A 23,544-nucleotide genomic window follows, 5' to 3' on the forward strand; every position below is an offset into this window, starting at 1 on the left:
AACCTTAGTTAGGCCGCACTTGGAATATAGTGTTCAATTCTGGTCGCCACACTACCAGAAGGATGTGGAGGCTTTGGAGAGGGTACAGAAAAGATTTACCAGGATGTTGCCTGGTATGGAGGGCATTAGCTATGAGGAGAGATTGGAGAAACTTGGTTTGTTCTCACTGGAATGACGGAGGTTGAGGGGCGACCTGATAGAAGTCTACAAAATTATGAGGGGAATGGACAGAGTGGATAGTCAGAAGCTTTTTCCCAGGCTGGAAGAGTTAATTACGAGGGGACATAGGTTTAAGGTGCGAGGGGCAAGGTTTAAAGGAGATGTACGAGGCAGATTCTTTACACAGAGAGTGGTGGGTGCCTGGAACTCGTTGCGGGGGGAGGTAGTGGAAGCGGATACGGTAGTGACTTTTAAGGGGCATCTTGACAAGTACATGAATAGGATGGGAATAGAGGGTTATGGTCCCCGGAAGGGTAGGGGGTTTTAGTTATAGCAGCATGGTCGGTGCAGGCTTGGAGGGCCGAAGGGCCTGTTCCTGTGCTGTAATTTTCTTTGTTCTTTGTGTGGAGTCTGCACATTCTCCCCGTGTCTGTGTGGGTTTCCTCTGGGTGCTCCGGTTTTCTCCCACAGTCCAAAGGTGTGCCAGTTAGGTAAATTCCCCATGCTAAATTGCTCCTTAGTGCCAGGGGGATTAGCAGGGTAAATACATGGAGTTATGGGGATAGGGCCTGGTTGGGATTGTTGTTGGTGCAGGTTCAATGGGCTGAATGGCCTCCTTCTGCACATTGGGATTCTATAAATAAGAGGAGGGAGACATCTTCACAGACACGAGTGAACATGGAGCAGAATGCTATCCGGTACAGTGAACATGGAATCAGTGGCTTTGTTCAAAAGGCAGTCTGACAGTTTCTGGTCAGGTTTAATGATGCTGTAATGAGAAAGTGCTGGAAAAGCTCAGCAGGTCTGGCAGCATCTGTGGAGAGAGAAACAGAATTAATGTTTTGAGTCTATTCAACTCTTCCTCAGAACTCTGGTGCTGTGTACTGAGAGACGAGAGTGTGTAACCAGTGCAAAGAGGGCACAGAACGGGAAAGCAACAAGCTCAGGATCAGCAAATTACCCTTCACCATATTGGACACTTTACACCAATCCTAATTCTTAATCTCATTAAGTTACCAATGTGATTAAAATATTGAATCAGCACAATTCAGTGGCTGGACTTTCTCTCTTGTATTCTGGTTTGGAATGTAAAGAATGTAAAGTTTATTGATTTGTCATGAGTAGGTTTACATTAACGCTGCAATGAAGTTACTGTGAAAATGAGGGAATGTGTGTGAGTAAAGGAGTTCATTCTTTGGGCAGAATCTTACTGGCCCTTCACGCCTCGCTCCCGCTGCACTGGGATTGGAGAATTTGGCAGCCAGCAGCATGGGAAAATCCCCCCGGTTTGTAACATTCCGGACTGTGCGTTGTTTCTGGTTCAGTTTTCTATTTGCCTCCTATTCGGAAATGTTTATTCATATTTTGTAAACATAAATTATGGATTGTCATTTTTCATAATCTTCAATTCTGACTGAGGCATTCTAGGGTGAAAGGGAATCTGATTGGGGAGGTCAGACTCTGCTTCTTAAGGGTTAGTATTGAATCATTTTGTTTATTCATTCGTAAAACATGGGCATCGCTGGCTGGCCAGCGTTTATCGCCCAACCCTAGTTACCCTTGAACTGAGTGGCTTGTTAGGCCATTTCAGAGGGCAGTTGAGAGTCATCCACATTGCTGTGATTCTGGAGTCATATGTAGACCAGGCCAGGTAAGGACGGCAGATTTCCTTCCCGAAAGGACATTAGTGAACCAGATGGGTTTTTCTGACAATCAACAATGGTTTCATGGTCATCAGTGGATTCTTAATTCCAGATTACTTTTTTTACTGAATTCAAATTCCACCATCTGTCATGGCGAGATTCAAACCCGAGTTTCCAGAACATTAGCTGAGTTTCTGGATTAATAGTCCAGCGATAATACCTCTAGGCCATCACCTCCCCAAGGTACAGAGACAGCCATTGGTCAACCAGATTACCCTTGTGTTGCTGATGGTTCATTCCTGGCTAGCAGTGCAATATCAGTTAATTTACCAAACTCCACTTGTATAAGATAGGGACTGTTACATCAGTCAGGCTGTCCAGTGCTTTCACCTCAATTCTCTTTAACTTGCCTGAATATCACAGAAATGTTACAGTGCAGAAAGAGACCAACCCTGTCCCATTCTGCTATCTTTACTTACAAGTAAGTAAAGTTAATTTATTAGTCACAAGTAAGGCTTCCATTAACACTGCAATTAAGTCACTGTGAAATTCCCCTAGTTGCCACAATCCAGTGCCTGTTCGGGTCAATGCACCTTAGCAGCACGCCTTTCAGAATGTGGGGGGAAACCGGAGCACCCGGAGGAAACCCACGCAGACATGGGGAGAACGTGCAAACTCCACACAGACAGTGATCCAAGCTGGGAATTGAACCCGGGTCCCTGGCACTGTGAGGCAGCAGCAGTGCTAACCACTGTGCCACCGTGCCGCCCCTATACTGTTCCGATACCTTCAACTTCTGTATGTCCTTACACCCGAAAGCTCCAGTTTCTTCTCCAGTTAGATCTCTGGGGTCACGGTGAATATATGGGAGCAAGCAATCGAGTATAGTCAAACTGCGTGCAGAGAAAGACTATTTAATGACCTTGAGATTTCAGAGCTCGCTGGCAAGATCAGAGCTGAATTGAACTGAGAAATCAGACCTCTTGTGAGATTTGGTATGTCTGCAAACAGCCAGACACTGAGGCTGGGGATGTTGGTGTGAACTGTGGAGAAGACTGAATGTTTGAGCAGAAAATAACTGGAGAAGATTTTTGTGAATGGAGGACCAGATGTGTTAGATCCACAGCCTACAGGCTGGTTGTGACCTGCAGAGCAGTTTGATCTGGCCCACATTCCAGAGTGGAACCTTGAGGCCTCATTCTGTCTAAAGCCTGGAGCAAGACTGGGCTTTTCTGAATGACAATGGTGTGAACCAATCAAAAAGCATTTCTCTGACTAGTTGCTAATTAACGCTGGGAAAAAACAGACGACAAGCTGGGCTGAAAAGCTAAGTCGCGATTCTGACCTCAGGACCCGGCCTTGAGCCTCAATGCAGGATTTTGGGAAGGCCGTCACTAAAAGAACAGCGTTCCTGAGCTCACATCCGAGGTTTGGGAAACAGTAGCAGCTGGGTACAAGGTGCCGGCATTATGGACATCAGGGTTGTGGTAATCTTGGCTGTTTAACCCCTGCAAACACGGTTCAATTTAAACAAACGAGAGAGTGCAGCCCAGTCTCTGAGACGCTCACTGTGACCGGCAGCTGCTGCACAATATTCCAGCTGCCAAAACCCTGCTGCTGTGTCTGCCTTTCCTGAAACTCTGCGAGTTCAGGCTCAGAAAATCCTCAGACTTCACAACACTGTCACGAGATCACAATTTCACTCACAGAATGTCAGAATACCTGCAAGACATCTCGCTTCGATCAAGTGGTGTTGGGAAGCATTGTGTGTTCTTCATTTTGTATTTTGTGGGAAGATTAATTCTTCTACAATTGAATATTGCGGAGAAAGCAGTGCCTAAGGGCACCATTGAACATGCACTGCCCTGGAGAGGGTGACTATGAAGCTTCCTGAAACACCACAATTAGTTTGATACAACAGAGTCAGAGCAGCTAAGATTCAGCTGCATTTGTGTGAACGAGAGACATGAAAAGGCCAGACTGGGTAAGGACAGCAGTTTGCATCTTCACGCACGCGTCGACAGATTGCTTGAGTTCAATTTTCCCAGCCCAGGGTGAATAGCGAATAGTGTATACTATAGTACTGATAGTACTGATCCCTGCGGTACCCCACGAGTCACTGCCTGCCACTTCGAATAATTTGATTTGATTTGATTTATTATTGAGCATACAGTGAAAAGTATTGTTTCTTGCACAAGTTTCTTGTTATACAGACAAAGCATTCCGTTCATAGAGAAGGAAAGGAGAGAGTGCAGAATATAATGTTACAGTCATAGTTAGGGTGTAGAGAAAGATCAACTTAATGCAAGATAGGTCCATTCAAAAGTCTGACGGCAGTAGGGAAGAAGCTGTTCTTGAGTCGGTTGATATGTGACCTCAGACTTTTGTATCTTTTTCCCGAAGGAAGAAGGTGGAAGAGAGAATGTCCGGGGTGCATGGGGTCCTTAATTATGCTGGCTGCTTTGCCAAGGCAGCGGGAAGTGTAGACAGAGTCAATGGATGGGAGGCTGGTTTACGTGATGGATTGAGCTACATTCACGACCCTTTGTAGTTTCTTGCGGTCTTGGGCAGAGCAGGAGTCATACCAAGCTGTGATACAACCAGAAAGAATGCTTTCTATGGTGCATCTGTAAAAGTTGATGAGAGTCGTAGCTGACATGCCAAATTTCCTTAGTCTTCTGAGAAAGTAGAGGCGTTGGCGGGCTTTCTTAATTATAGTGTCGGCATGAAGAGACCAGGACAGGTTGTTGGTGATCTGGACACCTAGAAACCTGAAGCTCTCGACCATTTCTACTTTGTCCCCATTGATGTAGATAGGGGCATGTTCTCTATTACGCTTCCTGAAGTCGTTGACAATCTCTCTCAATTTGTTGACATTGAGGGAGAGATTATTGTCACCGCACCAGTTCACCAGATTCTCTATCTCATTCCTGTACTCTGTCTCGTCATTGTTTGAGATCCGGCCAACTACAGTGGTGTCGTCAACAAACTTGAAAATCGAGTTGGAGGGGAATTTGGCCACACAGTCATAGGTGTATAAGGAGTATAGTAGGGGACTGAGAACACAGCCTTGTGGGGCACCGCTGTTGAGGATGATCATGGCGGAGATGTTGTTGCCTATCCTTACTGATTGTGGTCTGTGAGTTAGGAAGTTCATGATCCAATTGCAGAAGGAGGTGCCGAGGCCTGGGCCATGGAGTTTGGAGATGAGTTTCGTGGGAATAATGGTGTTGAAGGCTGAGCTGTAATCAATAAATAGGTGTCCTTGTTATCTAGGTGTTCCAGGGTTGAGTGCAGGGCCAGGGAGATGGCGTCTGCTGTGGACCTGTTGTGGTGGTAGTCGAACTGTAGTGGATCCAGGCAGACTGGAAGGCTGGAATTGATTCGTGCCATGACTAACCTTTCGAAGCACTTCTTAATGAAAATAATCCCCCAAAAACATACAACATTTATTATTTTTCCAATTCCTAATCTATAAAACTCCTTTTGTACTTGGAATATATCCTGTCTGATTGTACAACCAAATAAATACCAACTCTCATTGTCTCAACTCACTCTCATTTCTACATCATCCTCCTGGTTAAATCAAAGAAATGTTACCTGACTCTTGCCTTTTATACTGGTGAAGAGTGTTTTATTCCGGTGAAGAGTGTTTTATTCTGGTGAAGAGTGTTTTATTCTGGTGAAGAGTGTTTTATTCCGGTGAAGAGTGTTTTATTCCGGTGAAGAGCGTTTTATTCCGGTGAAGAGTGTTTTATTCCGGTGAAGAGTGTCTTATTCCGGTGAAGAGTGTTTTATTCCAGTGAAGAGTGTTTTATTCCAGTGAAGAGTGTTTTATTCCAGTGAAGAGTGTTTTATTCCGGTGAAGAGTGTTTTATTCCGGTGAAGAGTGTCTTATTCCGGTGAAGAGTGTTTTATTCCGGTGAAGAGTGTTTTATTCCGGTGAAGAGTGCTTTATTCCGGTGAAGAGTGTTTTATTCTGGTGAAGAGTGTTTTATTCCGGTGAAGAGCATTTTATTCCGGTGAAGAGTGTTTTATTCCGGTGAAGAGCATTTTATTCCGGTGAAGAGTGTTTTATTCTGGTGAAGAGTGTTTTATTCCGGTGAAGTGTTTTATTCCAGTGAAGAGTGTTTTATTCCGGTGAAGAGTGTTTTATTCTGGTGAAGAGTGTTTTATTCTGGTGAAGAGTGTTTTATTCTGGTGAAGAGTGTTTTATTCCGGTGAAGAGTGTTTTATTCTGGTGAAGAGTGTTTTATTCCGGTGAAGTGTTTTATTCCGATGAAGAGTGTTTTATTCCGGTGAAGAGTGTCTTATTCCGGTGAAGTGTTTTATTCCAGTGAAGAGTGTTTTATTCCGGTGAAGAGTGTTTTATTCCGGTGAAGTGTTTTATTCCGATGAAGAGTGTTCTATTGTGGTGAATTGTGTGATCGTCTCAGGGAATGGTTTGGGAATTTTTAGACTTGCTCTTTTTGTGTCATTAATTTGCTAATATCCTCGTCTTCTTCCTTTACTGAATGGAAATGCACAGGCCAGCTGCCAAACATTACGTTTTCTCTGGGAAAAGCCATTTAAAATTTGCACAATGGATTACATTCTAAACATAGAAAACAATTCACTCTGTCCCTTTAAACAAGAAACACAAAGAGTGGATTCGGCCGAGGGAGACATCGGACTTCTACAGTTTCCTGGAGATATTGTTCATCGAATACTCATTGAGAAAGCCTCCGTGGGATTGACGAGGCAGCTGGGAATTCTACTGAGGATACAAACATATTGTGAAATCTTTGGAAAACAAAATGGTTTGATTTAATCAAAGCAGGTGGTATTCCATCTTTAACAAGAAAGTTACTTCCGATTAAATAAAATCTGAAGATGTTAACAATTGACAGAAGGTGATCTACATCCTGACAGATGAACATTTCAGATGGATAACTATGGTCAGAGCTCAGTTCTGGTGAAGGTTCTGAACCCGAAAGATGATGGGATTTCCTGGTAATTTCAGAATTCTGTGGGGTTTTTTTCTGGTTTGCAAAGTTTAAAAAGTATTTCACGTGATTTCTGAACAAGTTTGAATTATGTAAACTGAATAAAAATACATTTAATTTCTAAATTTGTTTCAATCACAGTTTTTGATTAATTCCATTTTTTTTTACAGGAACAGTAATTCTGAAATTCACAGTAGGCCATTGGAGTAACGCGATGTGACACACTAAATACCTCTGTTTAGTGGGATGCTGGGTTCTGAAACAGAGTCATTTTGGGGCAGGTGATTCAAAAATAGTGCCCCAATCTCAGTGCAGCCGAGCTTTGCCAGCATGTTTAGACCCCACCGATCTACATGGCAGCGGGAAACACGCCCAGCTGATTGCTCTTAACAAGTGCCTGAAGATCTGGAGAGAAACCGGCTTGTTTCTCTGTACAGAAACACATTGCTTTTCAGTCTGACCCTGACACTTTGCCCCGAGTGTTTATTTAGTGGTTTATATGAGTTATAGCTTATAGAGACGTTTATCCAATATGCAGTTTATATAGCGATTTATATAAGCTGCAGTCTGTGTTGTGGTTTATATAAGCTGCAGTCGATGTTGTGGGTTATATAAGCTGCAGTCTATATTGTGGGTTATATAAGCTGCAGTCTATATTGTGGTTTATATAAGCTGCAGTCGATGTTGTGGGTTATATAAGCTGCAGTCTATATTGTGGTTTATATAAGCTGAAGTCTATGTTGTGGTTTATATAAGCTGCAGTCGATGTTGTGGGTTATATAAGCTGCAGTCTATATTGTGGTTTATATAAGCTGCAGTCTATATTGTGGGTTATATAAGCTGCAGTCTATATTGTGGGTTATATAAGCTGCAGTCTATATTGTGGGTTATATAAGCTGCAGTCTATATTGTGGGTTATATAAGCTGCAGTCTATGTTGTGATTTATATAAGCTGCAGTCTATATTGTGGGTTATATAAGCTGCAGTCGATGTTGTGGGTTATATAAGCTGCAGTCGATGTTGTGGGTTATATAAGCTGCAGTCTATGTTGTGATTTATATAAGCTGCAGTCTATGTAGTTTGTAGGGTGGTTGCAGAAGGTGGTTTCTATTTCATTTGAGTTTGAAAACCAAAGGTTTTTCCAATGGCCGTTTGTACCTCAGGGATCTGAAGCTCGAGATTAATCCATCTCTGAACTCCATCCAGCACAACAAAAGCTCCCTTGTGTCCCTCTGATCAAAACTGGACATAGTACTCCATCTGTGGTCTGCCTGATGTATTGTCCTGTGTGTGGGTGCCTCTGTTATTCTTTAAATGGGTTTGATTCCACCTTAATAATCAGTTTTTCTGTTCTGCTTTCTGTCAGGCCGTTTATGTTGCTGCCTCCCCTGATGGAGTGGATGAGAGTAGCCATCACTCACGCTGAGCATCGGCACAGTCTGACTGTGGACAGTGATGATGTGAGACAAACAGCTCGCTTGCTGCTACCCGGGCTGGATTGTGAACCACGGCAACTCAAGTATGTGTGATTCTGCTTTACAAGCTCGCCCGGTACAGGAGCTGAGAGTTCGGGAAGAGTCTTCCAGCTGCTTTACTGCTAATACTGTCAATGTGATAACCCCCGAGATAAGGAAGGGAAAGTCTGCTTTCCCATGTTAGTGTTTGTGTGCCTGCTAGGGTTACACTTCTCTTGTTAAAGATGTGTTTCGAATCCACTATAGGACATACCTAGAAAATAATCACTTGGGTAAGTGACGAGACTAACTACCATAAAACTAGAATTCTTTCAAATCATAATGGAATAAAAGATCAATATCTTCAAGAGAAAGGAAAGGGGGGAGAGTAAAGATGATAAAAATACCAGTTTCTGTTTGAATTGATTGAGTTATTATCAGTCCACACAAGCAGACATATTATTTTTTGTTAGAACTGAGGACTGCTTCAGTTCATTCCGTAGACTCGATGCGAAAGCTGCTACAGCCAAGTTTCAGCAAGACCTCGGATTCCGCATGTTAAGCTGCGGCAGAACAGATTTGGTGAATCAAGCCATAGACCTCTTAGGTCCGGATGGCATTAACACCATGGACAACCAGGTAAGGACGCTTCTCAAATCCACACTTTACCTGGAGAATTTTACTCAAAAATAAAAAGTGTGCTGAGAATTTCTAATTTATGTCGAACGTCGTCTTGTCAAAGTATCTTTAAACATTCTAATATCAGAATGTGTTTGAACAAAATGAGAAAAGGACTTAAATATATATTAAATTTATATAGAGCCTTTCATACTTCAGTCCAAACCCTTTAAACCCAGTGAAGTAGACATGAAGTGTAGTTGTTGTTGTAATGCAGGAAATTCAGCAGGCAGTTTGTGCACAGCAAGATCCTACAAACCACAATCCCATATACTACTTGGCATTTCTGTGACAGGCCAAATGACCTTTTGCCTGACAGCAGCATCCATTCAAGTGTCAGTGTGATGCTGGGTACGTCAGCCGTAACTCCCAAAGACCGACGGATCGTATCAAACACCTTGTCGCAGCTGCTGTTTAGACAGTTACATAGGTAAGATGGGGATAGAGGGATATGGGCCAAACGCGGATAATTGGGACTGGCTTAGTGGTTAAAAAAAAGAGGCCAGCATGGACAAGTTGGGCCGAAGGGCCTGTTTCCATGCTGTAAACCTCTATGACTCTATGCCGGCATGTGGCCCATATCCCTCTATACCCATCGTACCCATGTAACTTTCTAAACGATTTTAAAAGACAAAATTGTACTCGCCTCTACTACTACCTCTGGCAGCTTGTTCCAGACACTCACCACCCTCTGTGTGAAGAAATTGCTCCTCTGGACCCTTTTGTATCTCTCTCCTCTCATCTTAAACCTATGCCCTCTAGTTTTAGACTCCCCTACCTTTGGGAAAAGATATTGACTGTCAAGCTGATCTGTGTCCCTCATTATTTTATAGACCTCTATAAGATCACCCCTCAGCCTTCTACGCTCCAGAGAAAAAAGTCCCAGTCTATCCAGCCTCTCCTTATAACTCAATCCATCAAGTCCCGGTAGCATCCTAGTAAATCTTTTCTGCACTCTTTCTAGTTTAATAATATTCTTTCTATAATAGGGTGACCAGAACTGTACACAGTATTCCAAGTGTGGCCTTACCAATGTCTTGTACAACTTCAACAAGACGTCCCAACTATAAAGGCCAACATACCCTTTGTCTTAATGAAAGCAAATTACTGCGGATGCTGGAATCTGAAACCAAAAGAGAAAATGCTGGAAAATCTCAGCAGATCTGGCAGCATCTGTAAGGAGAGAGAAGAGCTGACGTGTTGAGTCCAGATGACCCTTTGTCAAAGCCATTTGCCTTCTTTACAGCCTGCGGTACCTGCCCACTTACTTTCAGCAAATGATGCACGAGGACACCAAGGTCTCGCTGAGTATCCACCTCTCTCAATTTACACCCATTCAAGTAATCTGCCTTCCTATTATTGCTACCAAAGTGAATAACCTCACATTTATCCACATTATACTGCATCTTCCATACAGATGCCCACACACTCAGCCTGTCCAAATCACACTGAAGCATCTCTGCATCCTCCTCACAGCTCACCCTCCCACCCAACTTTGTATCATCTGCAAATTTGGAGACAATACATTCAGTTCCCTCTTCCAGATCATTAATATATTAATGTGAACAGTTGGGATCCTAGCACAGATCCCCATGGAACCCCTCTAGTCACTGACTGCCAATCAGAAAAGGACCCATTTATGCCAATTCTTTGCTTCCTAGTTGCTAACCAGCTTTCTATTCAATAATGGATAGATACAAACATTGTACCTGCTTCAGCTAAACAAAATAAATGACAGCCATTTGCTGACTCATTCCTCATGGCAATGCTTTGACCAAACAGGGTCAAACTGCCTGGCTTAAATTTCAAATAATGTTTGGAGGTTATCTGCCAGTCACCATCAACTGGTACATTCTCCATGGCAACATCTCTACCAATCAAAATCCACTTGCCAACCAATCAGCATTGTCTTATCATACAGTATAAATTGTTGTTTTCTCTTTATTTCTTCTCCAATCATGATCTAAAATGTAAACACAACCCAGATAACATCTCTCTGCAATTCCAGAGTCCAAGACTGTTGCTAACCAGTTAGGTATTGTGTGTGTTTTAATATTGTTGCATTGTTTATAATCAATCCTTTTTGAATATCTTTTGGTGCTGGATTTGGGTAGGGAATGACACCGCTGATGTATGCCTGTGCTGCTGGAGATGAAGCCATGGTCCAAATGCTAATTGATGCTTCTGCAAACTTGGATCTTTCAGTAAGTTTTCAATAACTTTTGAAAAGTAACTATCAAGTTTCTCAAAACTTCACAGCGGACATGGTGTTTGAACAATTCTCTTAACTTCTCTGTCTAGCTTCCCACCAATATCCAGAGGTACCCTTCAGTGCATCCGGACAGTAGACACTGGACAGCTCTCACCTTTGCCGTTCTACATGGACACATCCCGGTTGTTCAGGTATCAAATGATCAGGATTGAATCATTGGGTGGGGTTAGGGCCAATGGCTGTTGCTAAATACGACATTTAATAATATTTATGTTTACAATTGCTGATTTGATTTGATTTATTGTTGTCACATGTATTAGTATACAGTGAAAAGTATTGTTTCTTGCGCGCTATACAGACAAACCATACTGTACATAGAGAAGGAAAGGAGAGAGTGCAGAATGTAGTGCTACAGTCATAGCTAGGGTGTAGAGAAAGATCAACTTAATGCAAGGTAAGTCCATTCAAAAGTCTGATGGCAGCAGGGAAGAAACTGTTAGAACATAGAACAGTACAGCAGAGAACAGGCCCTTCGGCCCACGATGTTGTGCCGAGCTTCATCTGAAACCAAGATCAAGCTATCCCACTCCCTATCATCCTGGTGTGCTTCATGTGCCTATCCAATAACCGCTTAAATGTTCCTAAAGTGTCTGACTCCACTATCACTGCAGGCAGTCCATTCCACACCCCAGCCACTCTCTGAGTAAAGAACCGACCTCGGACATCCTTCCCATATCTCCCACCATGAACCCTATAGCTATGCCCCGTGGTAATAGCTCCATCTACCCGAGGAAATAGTCTTTGAACGTTCACTCTATCTATCCCCTTCATCATTTTATAAACCTCTATTAAGTCTCCCCTCAACCTCCTCCGCTCCAGAGAGAACAGCCCCAGTTCCCTCAACCTTTCCTCATAAGACCTACCCTCCAAACCAGGCAGCATCCTGGTAAATCACCTTTGCACTCTTTCCAGCGCTTCCACATCCTTCTTATAGTGAGGTGACCAGAACTGCACACAATATTCCAAATGTGGTCTCACCAAGGTCCTGTACAGTTGCAGCATAACCCCACGGCTCTTAAACTCCAACCCCCTGTTAATAAAAGCTAACACACTATAGGCCTTCTTCATAGCTCTATCCACTTGAGTGGCAACCTTTAGAGATCTGTGGATATGGACCCCAAGATCTCTCTGTTCCTCCACAGTCTTCAGAACCCTACCTTTGACCCTGTAATCCACATTTAAATTAGTCCTACCAAAATGAATCACCTCACATTTATCAGGGTTAAACTCCATTTGCCATTTTTCAGCCCAGCTTTGCATCCTATCTATGTCTCTTTGTAGCCTACAACAGCCCTCCACCTCATCCACTACTCCACCAATCTTGGTGTCATCAGCAAATTTACTGATCCACCCTTCAGCCCCCTCCTCTAAGTCATTAATAAAAATCACAAAGAGCAGAGGACCAAGCACTGATCCCTGTGGCACTCCACTAGCAACCTGCCTCCAGTCCGAAAATTTTCCATCCACCTCCACCCTCTGTCTTCGATCAGATAAGAAGTTTAACAACACCAGGTTAAAGTCCAACAGGTTTATTTGGTAGCAAAAGCCACACAAGCTTTCGGAGCTCTAAGCCCCTTCTTCAGGTGAGTGGGAATTCTGTTCACAAACAGAGCATATAAAGACACAAACTCAATTTACATGAATAATGGTTGGAATGCGAATACTTACAACTAATCAAGTCATTAAGAAACAAAACCATGTGAGTGGAGAGAGCATCAAGACAGGCTAAGAAGATGTGTATTGTCTCCAGACAAGACAGCCAGTGAAACTCGGCAGGTCGAGGCAACTGTGGGGGTTACAAATAGTGTGACATGAACCCAATATCCCGGTTGAGGCCGTCCATGTGTGTGCGGAACTTTATCATCATTCGATCAGATAGCCAGTTACCTATCCAATCGGCCAACTTTCCCTCTATCCCACACCTTCTTACTTTCATCATAAGCCGACCATGGGGGACCTTATCAAACGCCTTACTAAAATCCATGTATATGACATCAACTGCCCTACCTTCATCAACACACTTAGTTACCTCCTCAAAAAATTCTATCAAATTTGTCAGGCACGACTTGCCCTTCACGAATCCGTGCTGACTATCCCGGATTAATCCGCATCTTTCTAAATGGTCGTAAATCCCATCCCTAAGGACCTTTTCCATCAATTTACCAACCACCGAAGTAAGACTAACCGGTCTATAATTACCAGGGTCATTTCTATTCCCTTTCTTAAACAGAGGAACAACACTCACCACTCTCCAGTCCTCTGGCACCATCCCCGTGGACAGTGAGGACCCAAAGATCAAAGCCAAAGGCTCTGCAATCTCATCCCTGGCCTCCCAAAGAATCCTAGGATATATTTCATCAGGCCCAGGGGACTTATCGACCTTCAGTTTATTCCAAACTGTCAGTACATCCTCCCTCCGAACATCTATTTCCTCCAGCCTATTAGCCTGTAACACCTCTTCCTCAAAAACATGGCCCCTCTCCTTGGTGAACACTGAAGAAAAGTATTCATTCATCACCTCGCCTATCTCTGCTGACTCCATACACAAGTTCCCACTACTGTCCTTGACCGGCCCCAACCTCACCCTGGTCATTCTTTTATTCCTCACATAAGTGTAAAAAGCCTTGGGGTTTTCCTTGATCCGACCCTCCCAGCTCTCCTAAGTTCCTTTTTCAGCTCACTCCTTGCTAACTTGTAACCCTCAATCGAGCCATCTGAACCTTGTTTCCTCATCCCTACATAAGCTTCCCTCTTCCTTTTCACAAGACATTCCACCTCTTTCGTGAACCATGGTTCCCTCACTCGGCCATTTCCTCCCTGCCTGACAGGGACATACCTATCAAGGACACCCAGTATTTGTTCCTTGAAAAAGTTCCACTTTTCATTAGTGCCTTTCCCTGACAGTTTCTGTTCCCATCTTATGCCCCCTAATTCTTGCCTAATCGCATCATAATTACCTCTCCCCCAATTGTAAACCTTGCCCTGCCGTACGGCCCTATCCCTCTCCATTGCAATAACAAAAGACACCGAATTGTGGTCACTATCTCCAAAGTGCTCTCCCACAACCAAATCTAACACTTGGTCCGGTTCATTTCCCAGTACCAAATCCATAGAACCATGGAAAATTACAGCTCAGAAACAGGCCTTTTGGCCCTTCTTGTCTGTGCCGAACCATTTTATGCCTAGTCCCACTGACCTGCACTTGGACCATATCCCTCCACACCCCTCTCATCCATGAACCCGTCCAAGTTTTTCTTAAATGTTAAAACTGACCCCGCATTTACCACTTTATCCGGCAGCTCATTCCACACTCCCACCACTCTCTGCGTGAAGAAGCCCCCCCTAATATTCCCTTTAAACTTTTCTCCTTTCACCCTTAACCCATGCCCTCTGGTTTTTTTCTCCCCTAGCCTCAGCGGAAAAAGCCTGCTTGCATTCACTCTATCTATACCCATCAAAATCTTATACACCTCTATCAAATCTCCCCTCAATCTTCTACGCTCCAGGGAATAAAGTCCCAACCTATTCAATCTCTCTCTGTAACTCAGCTTCTCAAGTCCCGGCAACATCCTTGTGAACCTTCTCTGCACTCTTTCAATCTTATTTACATCCTTCCTGTAACTAGGTGACCAAAACTGTACACAATACTCCAAATTCGGCCTCACCAATGCCTTATATGACCTTACCATAACACTCCAACTTTTATACTCGATACTCCGATTTATAAAGGCCAATGTACCAAAGGCACTCTTTACGACCCTATCCACCTGTGACATCACTTTTAGGGAATTCTGTACCTGTATTCCCAGATCCCTCTGTTCAACTGCACTCTTCAGAGTCCTACCATTTACCCTGTACGTTCTACTTTGATTTGTCCTTCCAAAGTGCAATATCTCACACTTGTCTGCGTTAAATTCCATTTGCCATTTTTCAGCCCATTTTTCTAGTTGGTCCAAATCCCTCTGCAAGGGAATCAAATCTAGTTGGTCCAAATCCCTCTGCAAGGGAATCAAATCTAGTTGGTCCAAATCCCTCTGCAAGTTAGCCACATCCCAATGTGGCCTCACCTCTTGTCGGCCTATCCACATATTGTGTCAGGAAACCCTCCTGCACACACTGCACAAAAACTGCCCCATCCAATCTATTTGACCTACAAAGGTTCCAATCAATATTTGGAAAGTTAAAGTCCCCCATGACAACTACCCTGTGACCCCCACACCTATCCATAATCTGCTGTGCAATTTCTTCCTCCACATCTCTATTACTATTTGGTGGCCTATAGTAAACTCCGAACAACATGACCGCTCCTTTCCTGTTTCTAACTTCAGTCCATATTACCTCAGTGTGCAGATGGAGTATAACGTTGACAAATGCGAGGTTATTCACTTTGGAAGAAATAATAGCAAATTGGATTATTATCTAAATGGAAAGAAATTACAACATGCTGCTGTGCAGAGGGACCTGGGGGTCCTTGTGCATGAGACGCAAAAACCCAGTCTGCAGGTGCAACAGGTGATCAAGAAGGCAAATGGGATGTTGGCCTATATTGCAAGGGGGATAGAATATAAAAGCAGAGATGTCTTGCTGCATCTGTACAGGGCATTGGTGAGGCCGCAGCTGGAATCCTGTGTGCAGTATTGGTCCCCTTATTTGCGGAAGGATATATTGGCCTTGGAGGGAGTGCAGCCAAGGTTCACCAGGTTGATACCAGAGATGAGGGGTGTTGATTATGAGGAGAGACTGAGCAGATTGGGTTTGTATTCATTGGAATTTAGAAGGCTGACGGGGGATCTTACAGAGACCTATAAGATAATGAAGGGGCTGGATAGGGTAGAGGTGGAGAGATTCTTTCCACTTAGAAAGGAAGCTAGAACTAGAGGGCACAGCCTCAAAATAAAGGGGGGTCAGTTTAGGACAGAGTTGAGGAGGAACGTCTTCTCTCAGAGAGTGGTGAATCTCTGGAATTATCTGCCCACTGAAGTGGTGGAGGCTACCTCATTGAATATGTTTAAATCACGGATAGATGGATTCCTGATCGGTAAGGGAATTAGGGGTTATAGGGATCAGGCGGGTAAGTGGAACTGATCCACTTCAGATCAGCCATGATCTTATTGAATGGCGGGGCAGACTCGAGGGGCTAGATGGCCTACTCCTGCTCCTATTTCTTATGTTCTTATGTACCCACCCTTGACCTTGATACCTTCCCCAATACCTCACTACTCTCAACACTGACTTCCAGACTACAACTCCTTTTCCCACCCCCCTGACAAATTAGTTTAAACCCCCCCCAAAGAGCCGTAGCAAATTTCCCTTCCAGGATATTGGTGCCCCTCTGGTTCAGGTGCACCCCGTCCTGTTTGTACAGGTCCCACCTTCCCCAGAATGTGTTCCAATTATCCACGTAGCTGAAACCCTCCCTCCTACACCATCCCTGCAACCACATGTTTAACTGCACTCTCTCCCTGTTCCTCAACTCGCTATCACGTGGCACCGGCAACGTACCAGAGATGACCACATGTTTTGTCTTGGTCTCAGCTTCCAGCCCAGCTCCAGAAATTCCTGTTTTAAATCCCCGTCCCTTCTCTTACCTATGTCGTTGGTACCAGTGTGTACCACGACTTGTGACTGTTTCCCCTCCCCCTTAAGAATCCGGAAAACACGGTCTGAGACATGACGGACCCTGGCATCCGGTAGGCAACATACCATCCGGGAGTCTCTTTTGCTGCCATAGAACCTCCTATCTATCCCTCTAACTAACGAGTCCCCAATAACTATTGCCCTCCCACTCTCCCCCTTACCCTCCCGAGCCACAGGGACGGACTCAGTGCTGGAGATCCGCTCACTGCGGCTCACCACTGGTATGTCATCCCCCTCAACCGTATCCAAAGCAGAATACTTGTTACTAAGGGGAACAACCACAGGGGATCCCTGCACTGACTGCTTCCTCCCAGCCCCTCTCACCGTCACCCATCTATTTTCCTTTCCTGGAGTAACTATATCCATGAAGCTTCTGTCTATGGCCACCTCTGCCTTCCTAATGATCCTAAGTTCATCCAACTCCAGCTCCAGTTCCCTAACACGGTTTTGGAGGAGCTGCAGATGGGTGCACTTCCCACAGGATATAATAACTAAGCATTTGGAAAGCGGTGACAGGATCGGTCCAAGTCAGCATGGATTCACTAAAGGGAAATCGTGCTTGACAAATCTTCTGGAATTTTTTGAGGATGTGACCAGTAGAGTGGACAAGGGTGAACCAGTGGATGTTGTGTATCTGGACTTTCAAAAGGCTTTTGACAAGGTCCCACGCAAGAGATTAGTGAGCAAAATTAAAGCTCATGGTATTGTGGGTAATGTATTGACGTGGATAGAGAACTGGTTGGCAGACAGGAAGCAGAGAGTAGGAATAAATGGGTCCTTTTCAGAGTGGCAGGCAGTGACTAGTGGGGTACCGCAGGGTTCAGTGCTGGGACCCCAGCGATTCACAATATACATTAATGATTTGGACAAAGGAATTGAATGCAATATCTCCAACACTAAGCTGGGTGGCAGTGTGTGCTGTGAGGAAGATGCTAAGAGGCTGCAGGATGCGTTGGACAGGCTGGCTGAGTGAGCAAATACTTGGCAAATGCAATATTATGTGGATAAATGTGAGATTATCCACTCTGGTGGCAAAAACAAGAAGGAAGATTATTCTCTGAATGGTGGCAGTTTAGGAAAAGGGGAAGTGCAACGTGACCTGGGTGTCATGGTGGAACAGTCACTGAAGGTTGGCATGCAGGTACAGCAGGCGGTGAGGAAAGCTAATGGCATGCTGGCCTTCATAGCAAGAGGATTTGAGTATAGAAATAAAGGTGTCTTGCTGCAGTTATACAGGGCCTTGGTGAGGCCACACCTTGAGTATTGTGTGCAGTTCTGGTTTCCTAGTCTGAGGAAGGACATTCTTGCTATTGAGGGAGTCCAGTGAAGGTTCACCAGACTGATTCCTGGAATGGCAGGACTGACATATGAAGAGAGACTGTATCGACTGGGCTTGTACTCACTGGGATTTAGAAGAATAAGAGGGGATCTCATAGAAACATAGAAAATCCTGATAGGACTGGGCAGGTTAGATGCGGGAAGAATGTTCCTGATGTTGGGAAAGTCCAGAACTAGGGGGGTCACAGTCTAAGAATAAGGGGGTAAGCCATTCAGGACTGAGATGTGAAAGATCTTCTTCACTCAGAAAAGTTTGTCTATGGAGGTGTTAGGTTGTATCTGAAGGATGATTACTGCTGGGAAATATATAAAGGTAGTCAGTGCCTATTAGCATTCTCAGGTGAGAAAAAATATAAACACCCGGAATTAATTTCTCCAAATTAATAGATTTCTAACTTCTTATTTCCAAGAGTGAAATAAGTTTCCCTTTATTGATTCTCCTCACAGCTGCTGCTTGATGCTGGGGCCAATGTCGAAGGTGGACTCATTCATTCCGGGGAAGATAACTGTGCAGAAACACCTCTTCAGCTGGCTTCAGCAGCAGGTAATATCTCTCCCTCTCTGTCTCTCTCTCTCTCTCGCTCTCTCTCTTTCTTGCTCTCTCGTTCTCTCTCTCTCTCTCACTCTCTCCCCCTCCCTTGCTGTTTCTTTGTCTGCCCGTCTGTCTGTGTCTCTCTTGCTCTCTCTCTCTTGTGCTCTCTCTCCCTTCCCTTGCTGTTCCTTTGTCTCTCTGTCTCGCTTGCTCTCTCTCTCTCTCCCCCTCCCTTGCTGTTTCTTTGTCAGTCTCTCTCTCTCTTTTTGTCGGTTTTTTATTTTCTGCAGTTTAGTCTGATACAGATGATGTGTCACCTTTATGAATTCACAAGATAGATCAGAATGGGAGAGGTCACAGGGGCCGATCCTAGCTCATTGATCCAGAGTTAACCGACAGTCCATCTATCACAACTTTGACCATTTCTTAAATGATTCCAGGATTGTGCCTCCATTACTCTTCAATGGAATCTTATTAAATGGTTCCGTTGATATTGAGGTAACACTGTCTGATTTTACAGAAACACTGCGACTGGTTCGAGCTGAGTCTCCCTGGTTGTTGGAGTGGTGTTATTATTAAATTCATAGCTAAATATGAGACCAGCTCAGCCAAAAGCTATTAACCATGACAGACACAGGAAGGTTGGTCTGTTCCAGAGCCTGATTCTGTATAAGACAATAATGCAGCAGGTGTTGGTTGTTGAAAAGAGACAAACTCTTGAAGCTTTTCTCCTTGCAACTGATCAGGAAATCTCACAAAAAATTACAGAACTATACTCAGGAACAATTCATACTGCTTGAGAAGAGAGTGCTGATTGGTTAGCAATTAGATTCTGATTGGTGGAGGTGTAGTCATGGAGATTGCAGCACAGAACAGTTAACTGCCCAGCTTTGTTCAAATTCAAACTGGGTAGGTTGACTCTGGCCAAGGCATTACGCTGAGGAACGAACCAGGGAATGACTGCTCCCCAGATGTCTGTTCAGGTGAAAAAGGTGCAAAGTGCGGATATGCTCCAGTCTGCAAAGGACAGGGTCCCGTGTGTCAACAAATTTGTGAATGAGCCATACTAGAGCCCAACTGATAATCTTAAATTGATTTTCAATGCAATTTTTTGCACAGTCAGGACTGTTTAGCAAGTGTTATCCAATCGCGGAATCATACTGAATGAGGGGGGAGGTGGGGTAGTGTTTCCTGCTACAGAGGAAACTCTATCTTCCTTCCACAGCAGAATTAATTTTGCATCAAGGAGTTTCGTGCCTTCATCTTCTGTGGTGGACAAGCATGATGGCCCATGTCCCATCATTCTCCATCCTTTTACAAGCAGGAACAGTTTCTCCTGATCTACTCTGTCCAGTCCCTGCATGATTTTGAACATCTCTGTCAAATTTCCTCTTAGCTTTCTTTTCCCCAAGGAGAACAGTCCCAACCTCTCCAATCTATCATCATAACTAAAGTTTCTCATCCCTGGAGCCATTCTAATAAACCTCTTCTGCTCTCTCTCCAATGCAATCACATCTGTCCTATATTGTGGCACCCAGAATTGTGCACAATATTCCAGCTGAGGTCTAACCAGTATCTTGCATAAGTTCTTGTACTCTATGCCCTATTAATAAAGCCCAGAATACTATCTGCTTTATTAACTGCTCTCTCCATCTGTCCTTCCACCTTCAATGATCTCTGCACAAATACACCCAGCTCCCTCTGCTCCTGCACCCCTTTATGTATTTTATCCTTTATTTAATATTGTCTCTCCATGTTCTTCCTACCAAAATACATCAGCTCACACTTCTCCGCATCTGCCCATTCCACCAACTTGTCTATGTCCTTTTGAAGTTCTTCACTTTCCTAGTAACAGCTTACAAAGCTTTTAAGTTTTGTGTCACCTGAAAATTTTGAAATTGTCCCCTGCACACCAAGATCGAGATTATTAATAATTAGCATGAAAAGCAAGAGTCCCAACACTGACCCCTGGGGAACAAACACCACTGCAAACCTTCCTCCAGCCCAAAATATACCCAATGAACATTACTCTCTGCTTCCTATTATTCTTGATGTGGAGATGCCGGCGTTGGACTGGGGTAAGCACAGTAAGAAGTCTTACAACACCAGGTTAAAGTCCAACAGGTTTATTTGGTAGCAAATACCATAAGCTTTCGGAGCACTGCCCCTTCGTCAGATGGAGTGGATATCTGTTCTCCAACAGTGCACAGACACAGAAATCAAGTTACAAAATACTAATTAGAATGCAAATCTCTACAGCCAGCCAGGTCTTAAAGGTACAGATAATGTGGGTGGAGGGAGCATTCAACACAGGTTAAAGAGATGTGTATTGTCTCCAGACAGAACAGCTAGTGAGACTCTACAAGATCAGGGGGAAAGCTGTGGGGGTTACTGATAATGTGACATAAATCCAACATCCCAGTTTAGGCCGTCCTCATGTGTGCGGAACTTGGCTATCAGTTTCTGCTCAGCGACTCTGCGCTGTCGTGTGTCGTGAAGGCCGCCTTGGAGAACGTTTACCTGAAGATCCAAGGCTGAATGCCCGTGACCGCTGAAGTGCTCCCCCACAGGAAGAGAACAGTCTTGCCTGGTGATTGTCGAGCGGTGTTCATTCATCCGTTGTCGTAGCGTCTGCATGGTTTCCCCAATGTACCATGCCTCGGGACATCCTTTCCTGCAGCGTATCAGGTAGACAACGTTGGCCGAGTTGCAAGAGTAGGTACCGTGTACCTGGTAGATGGTGTTCTCACATGAGATTATGGCATCCGTGTCGATGATCCGGCACGTCTTGCAGAGGTTGCTGTGGCAGGGTTGTGTGGTGTCGTGGTCACTGTTCTCCTGAAGGCTGGGTAGTTTGCTGCGGACAGTGAGGAAGGGTGTCGTAGTTTGCAGGAAGACTTAGACAGGTTGCAAAGTTGGGCCGAGAGGTGGCGGATGGAGTTTAATGCGGAGAAGTGTGAGGTAATTCACTTTGGTAGGAATAACAGATGTGTTGAGTATAGGGCTAACGGGAGGACTTTGAATAGTGTGGAGGAGCAGAGGGATCTAGGTGTATGTGTGCATAGATCCCTGAAAGTTGGGAATCAAGTAGATAAGGTTGTTAAGAAGGCATATGGTGTCTTGGCGTTTATTGGTAGGGGGATTGAATTTAGGAGTCGTAGCGTTATGTTGCAACTGTACACAACTCTGGTGCGGCCGCACTTGGAGTACTGTGTGCAGTTCTGGTCCCCACATTACAGGAAGGATGTGGAGGCTTTGGAGAGGGTGCAGAGGAGGTTTACCAGGATGTTGCCTGGTATGGAGGGGAGATCCTATGAGGAGAGGCTGAGGGATTTGGGATTGTTTTCGCTGGAAAGGCGGCGGCTAAGAGGGGATCTTATTGAAACATATAAGATGATTAGAGGTTTAGATAGGGTGGATAGTGATAGCCTTTTTCCTCTGATGGAGAAATCCAGCACGAGGGGGCATGGCTTTAAATTGAGGGGGGGTAGTTATAGAACCGATGTCAGGGGTAGGTTCTTTACCCAGAGGGTGGTGAGGGATTGGAATGCCCTGCCAGCATCAGTAGTAAATGCGCCTAGTTTGGGGGCGTTTAAGAGATCCGTAGATAGGTTCATGGACGAAAAGAAATTGGTTTAGGTTGGAGGGTCACAGTTTTTTTTTAACTGGTCGGTGCAACATCGTGGGCCGAAGGGCCTGTTCTGCGCTGTAATGTTCTATGTTCTATGTTCTATGTTCTAATGGTCTGTTTGAGGTTGCGTGGTTGTTTGAAGGCAAGAAGTGGGGGTGTGGGGATGGCCTTGGCGAGATGTTCGTCTTCATCAATGACATGTTGAAGGCTCCGGAGGAGATGCCGTAGCTTCTCCGCTCCGGGGAAGTACTGGACAACGAAGGGTACTCTGTCCACTGTGTCCCGTGTTTGTCTTCTGAGGAGGTCGGTGCGGTTTTTCGCTGTGGCGCGTCGGAACTGTTGATCGATGAGTCGAGTGCCATATCCTGTTCTTATGAGGGCATCTTTCAGCGTCTGGAGGTGTCTGTTGCGATCCTCCTCATCCGAGCAGATCCTGTGTATTCGGAGGGCTTGTCCGTAGGGGATGGCTTCTTTTACGTGTTTAGGGTGGAAGCTGGAGAAGTGGAGCATCGTGAGGTTATCCGTGGGCTTGCGGTACAGTGAGGTGCTGAGGTGACCGTCCTTAATGGAGATGCGTGTGTCCAAGAATGCAACCGATTCCGGAGAGTAGTCCATGGTGAGTCTGATGGTGGGATGGAACTTGTTGATGTCATCATAGAGTTGTTTCAGTGATTGTTCACCATGAGTCCAAAGGAAGAAAATGTCATCGATGTATCTAGTGTATAGCATCGGTTGAAGGTCCTGTGTGGTGAAGAAGTCTTGTTTGAACCTGTGCATGAAGATGTTGGCATATTGAGGTGCGAATTTGGTCCCCATGGCTGTTCCGTGTGTCTGGATGAAGAACTGGTTGTTGAAGGTGAAGATATTGTGGTCCAGGATGAAGCGGATGAGTTGTAAAATTGCATCTGGAAACTGGCAGTTGACGACATTGAGTACTGAGGCCGTTGCAGCAATGTCATCATCGTGGGGGATGCTGGTGTAGAGTGCTGAGACATCCATTGTGACGAGGAGTGCTCCTGGTTCAACTGCTCCATGTGTGTTGAGTTTCTGTAGGAAGTCCGTAGTGTTGTGACAAAAGCTGGGGGTTCTTTGTACAATGGGTTTCAAGATGCCCTCGACATAGCCGCATTATCTGTACCTTTAAGACCTGGCTGGCTGTAGAGATTTGCATTCTAATTAGTATTCTGTAACTTGATTTCTGTGTCTGTGCACTGT

The 23,544-nt window shown here is 44.6% G+C and overlaps 1 protein-coding gene across 2 annotated transcripts in view; it reads left to right on the plus strand.

Annotated features, from left to right (window-relative positions):
* The window catches only part of abtb2b (ankyrin repeat and BTB (POZ) domain containing 2b), a 346,414-nt gene that overhangs the window by 257,888 nt on the left and 64,982 nt on the right, over positions 1-23,544 (plus strand). For both annotated transcript variants that reach the window (XM_078221062.1, XM_078221063.1), the window contains 5 exons: positions 8,154-8,306; positions 8,715-8,880; positions 11,034-11,123; positions 11,221-11,322; positions 18,614-18,710. In XM_078221062.1, coding sequence (XP_078077188.1) covers positions 8,154-8,306; positions 8,715-8,880; positions 11,034-11,123; positions 11,221-11,322; positions 18,614-18,710 — 608 coding nt within the window. The remainder of the gene's footprint in view (positions 1-8,153; positions 8,307-8,714; positions 8,881-11,033; positions 11,124-11,220; positions 11,323-18,613; positions 18,711-23,544) is intronic.

Source organism: Mustelus asterias, chromosome 9, assembly GCF_964213995.1.
Source record: "Mustelus asterias chromosome 9, sMusAst1.hap1.1, whole genome shotgun sequence".
NCBI lineage: Eukaryota > Metazoa > Chordata > Chondrichthyes > Carcharhiniformes > Triakidae > Mustelus > Mustelus asterias.